Source organism: Lactuca serriola, chromosome 4, assembly GCF_051521515.1.
Source record: "Lactuca serriola cultivar US96UC23 chromosome 4, Lser_US96UC23_V15, whole genome shotgun sequence".
In the NCBI taxonomy this organism is placed as follows: domain Eukaryota; kingdom Viridiplantae; phylum Streptophyta; class Magnoliopsida; order Asterales; family Asteraceae; genus Lactuca; species Lactuca serriola.
This window is the reverse complement of record NC_136411.1, coordinates 83,258,846-83,262,891: the sequence shown is the minus strand read 5'-3', so window position 1 is coordinate 83,262,891 and position 4,046 is coordinate 83,258,846. Positions and strand designations below refer to the sequence as shown.

General features: G+C 30.5%; 1 protein-coding gene across 1 annotated transcript; it reads left to right on the top strand.

The window, feature by feature from the left end:
* The first annotated feature begins 1,301 nt into the window (after nt 1-1,301).
* On the top strand, nt 1,302-3,629 carry LOC145102028 (basic helix-loop-helix (bHLH) DNA-binding superfamily protein). The gene is made up of 3 exons (XM_079039353.1): nt 1,302-1,538; nt 2,314-2,667; nt 3,333-3,629. Exons 1-3 carry the CDS (start codon nt 1,410-1,412, stop codon nt 3,408-3,410), a joined length of 561 nt encoding a protein of 186 aa, XP_078895479.1. The 5' UTR covers nt 1,302-1,409; the 3' UTR covers nt 3,411-3,629.
* The last annotated feature ends 417 nt before the right edge of the window (nt 3,630-4,046 follow it).

Genomic DNA, 4,046 nt, shown 5'->3' with positions numbered 1-4,046 from the left:
ACATTTCCCGTAAATGTGTTTTCACATTCAAGAAAGTACCCAGAAGATGCTGTTAAAAGTGGTCAGGTCATGTTTATCTTATCGGAGAAGGCATTTAGTAATTGTCTTTGATAAAAGAAAAGTTTTATAAGAAATACTTCCATTTATTTCATTGGAGTGAAAAGTTGTATATATTTTTAACTTACTACCACAACTACCGGTGCTTTCCACTCGGAACCCCATAGTTGAAATGATTTGATTTCTGATCAACTATGTTTCTTTATGACATATGTAAGGCGCTTTATAATGTTCAAATGAATACTAAAATTGGTTCATTTTTCTTTAGATGAGGAAGGGTTTTAGCCATGATGCTTGAGCCATCAATCAATTGTGTAATATAGTCTTACAGATGTAAGAAATAAAGTCAAATTTTTCTTTAGATGAGGAAGCGTTTTAGCCATGATGCTTGAGCCATCAATCAATTGTGCAATATAGTCTTACAGATGTAAGAAATAAAGTCATATTAGGGGAAGATTATGAAACAAAATGAAACCAACTATACAATATTTATAAAACCCAGGGGCCATATTTCTATAAAATATTAAAAAAGACTAAAATTATGCATTTGATAAATCAAAGGGACCATTTATATAATTTTGTCTTGTTTATATCATTTTTTTCTTGTTTCCTTTAATTGCTTGCACAGTAGTGGGAAAATACATGATGTATTTTCACTGCTTATTTTTCAAGTCTCTTTTTCATATGTTTCTCTGATCGTACATGTAAAGGAAAACACGTCATCGTTTTGTTCATATCACATATAAAAATGTAAATATTCAACATATAACTAGTAGTAATCAAATTACAATGACGTTATAAGTGATATTCTCCCAAACATGGAGGACCATAATGGTGTTTATAAGTGGGAAATAGAATTTTGGTGGTTGGAGTACTTGGGACTTGAATATCATAAATTATTTTGGGTTCCTAGAAAAAATCATTATAAAATGAAAGTAAGATATTCAGTTCCAACTGATCTTTTAGATCAAAATACATGTCTTATTGACATTAATGCTTAAATATAGGTTTGTAATATCGTTTTTTATATAACGATTGCTTCTGATACTTAACGAGAGAGAGACATATATACGTTCAAGTGTCGAACTCGCAGCCATTGTTTCGAAAAACTTGACCGGTACATTAATACAATAATTGTCTGGAAACTCTTTTTGATGCAGGTGGGTCCCACAAAGTTTCTTGATTGGAGAAAAAAGTAATTTTTTTAGCTTTAATAAATCATTTGCATCCAATCTTTGTTGGTTTGCTGCCATCATAAAAAGGCCAATTAGTGTGAAGTGTGAACATATATGCATTAGTTGCAGCTATATATAAAACCAGTAACGATTCCATTGCTTGTGAAGGCAGGCGTGATGGAATTCAACCCTACTTCGTCGTCTTCTAGGGTTGACAGAAGAACTGTTGAGAAGAACAGAAGGATTCACATGAAGGCCCTCTATTCCAAGCTCCACTCTCTTGTTCCTCACAACTCTTCTTCTAGGGTTTTACTCTCTCTCTCTCTCTCTCTCTCTCTCTCTCTCATGTATGTTCTGTAAGTAGCATACATATCCACAGAAACTGACCACGGAATCGGGAACCACAGTAGTCTTGAAACAAATTTTTTTAGATACCATCCATCTGAGTACACGTCTTTTATCATTCTTTAGGTAACCCACAAGTCACAAGTGTAAGATAATTACAATTATGTTTGATATTCCAACCACTGAATTTATCAACCAAGAGTCTTGCCAATTTCTTTTTAACATTTAGGATAAATTTTCTACAAATGATGTCGTGTTCCGTTTGAAATACTCAACTTTAAACATATGTGTGTAAAAATCTTTAATTTTACATAGCTGGAATTGTTTAACTTGTGACATGTTAAAACTCGTGCGCTACTATATGTAATTGAATGAGTAACAGGCATTTCGAAAAAAAATGAAAAAAATTAAAGAATTAATCTCTTCCCCTTCAAATATAAGCTTCACCTTCCTCATCGGCATTCAAGAATACTGAAATTCAGCCACTAAAACCAAAGGCCATATGGCCCAGAGGTATCAAATGGTGTTCGAACGGTGTCCTCGTGATATATGTTGACAGATTTAGGGGATGTCCGGATGTGGGTTAGCCATTCAAAAATAAAATAAAAACGCAAAGAGATCTTTCGGGGCTAATTTGCAGTGTTTAGGGCAAAATCTTGAAGTTTTTGGATATCTTTTGGTGGGTTTAACGGTTTTCCCCCATGTTAATTACTTTTTACTCTTGTAAATGCTGCAGGAAGTGATATCACTGCCAGATCAACTACAAGAAGCTGCAAATTACATAAAGAAATTGCAAATAAAACTGGAGAAAATGAATGAAGAAAAGGATAACTTGATGGGAATCCAAAAACTGGAAATTAATCACGAAGACAAAATTAAAAACTCGAATTTGATGGTGGAGCAACAAAGAATACCAAAGATTGATGTTCGTGGAACTGGCTCGTCTCTTGAAGCAATTCTCATAACAGGGGTTGATTTTCAGTTCTTGTTCAGTGAAACGATTCGAGTGATTCATGAAGAAGGCTTCGATGTCATCAATGCCACTTTTTCGATCGTCAATGATACTGTTTTTCATACCATACATGCTCAGGTACATCGATCGATCCTTTTAATTTCTATATACAATCAAATCGAAAACATGTGTATTTTATTAAACATGCCATCCTTTTAGGATTTTTAGATTCTTAATTAATTGGTTTCTACCATTTTGAACATATGGGCGATATATATTTGAATCTTTTTGCATGCATGTACATAATTGGAAAAAGATTTTTTTCAGAATGTACCTAGCTATTATTGTTGAATCAATCTAGAAATTGACAAGTGCAAACGAATGTTTCTCTTGGATTCACAATTTTATTTTTAAAATTTAAATACAATTACATTTTTAATAGGAATGATATTGAAAAAAATAAATAAATAAATAAAACTATAACTAGATAAAGATTTTGTATTTTGTCGTAACTGAGGGTCTTTTGAGTGATACGAATGAATTAGCTAGTGATCGTTGCAAACTAATTACTGTAGTGTTTATTAATAAGACAACTAAAGTAGGGCATGGTAAAGCGAATTTAGAAATTTAAAACAATTGTTCTGCAAAGAAACATACGATGATTATAATCGGCCGTTTTGGCATATTACAATGTTTCTTTTTTATCATTTCACTACAATATACCGTGATGATTCAAATAAATGTTATATTCATTTGAAACAGTTTATGTATTGATCAATGTCTTAAATGGTGCAAATTTACAGATTGGAGAGAATTATGCTCAGGAAAATGGTGTTTCAAGGATCAAAGAGAAACTGAATAGTATCGCGTATGACATTTGATTCTTACTTTTGTGCACCTGAAATTGTTGAGAAGATTTTAGTTGACATATGTATGGTTAGGATCTAGTGTCTATATCCACTTATAAATTGGAATATATCCTAATCCTCTATCAAATTATTTGCATATTTGCTTTCTTTAAATGCTAAGAAATTAATATTCGAACCATGAAACTTTTGCCAAAATCTATTGCTATATATTTGGTTTTTGTTTATATGTTATGACAATTAATTTGTTAGTTTATTAAATATATTACAATTGAAAATTTATGTTGGAGAAGTCAAATTAATTTGGCCGACTTATTAGATATTTTTTTATACTTAAATTAAAGTTATTATTAAATTCATATTTATATAGAAACTAGGTGTGAGATTCATGTATTATATGAGTTTATTTAAAAAAAATATATTAAAATTTAACAATTCGAAAAGTTTGAATTTATAAGAAAAATGATTAAAAAAAATTGAATTATTAAAATTAATAAGGCTTTAATGTATTGAATACATTACATATATAAATCATTTCTAATAAATACCTTACATATATGTTACCATACATATTAAATGTGGAATTTTTATTTAATAAAATGAAAAATACAATAAAATGACAAGTGGAAAATAGAAATTTCAAAAATTCTA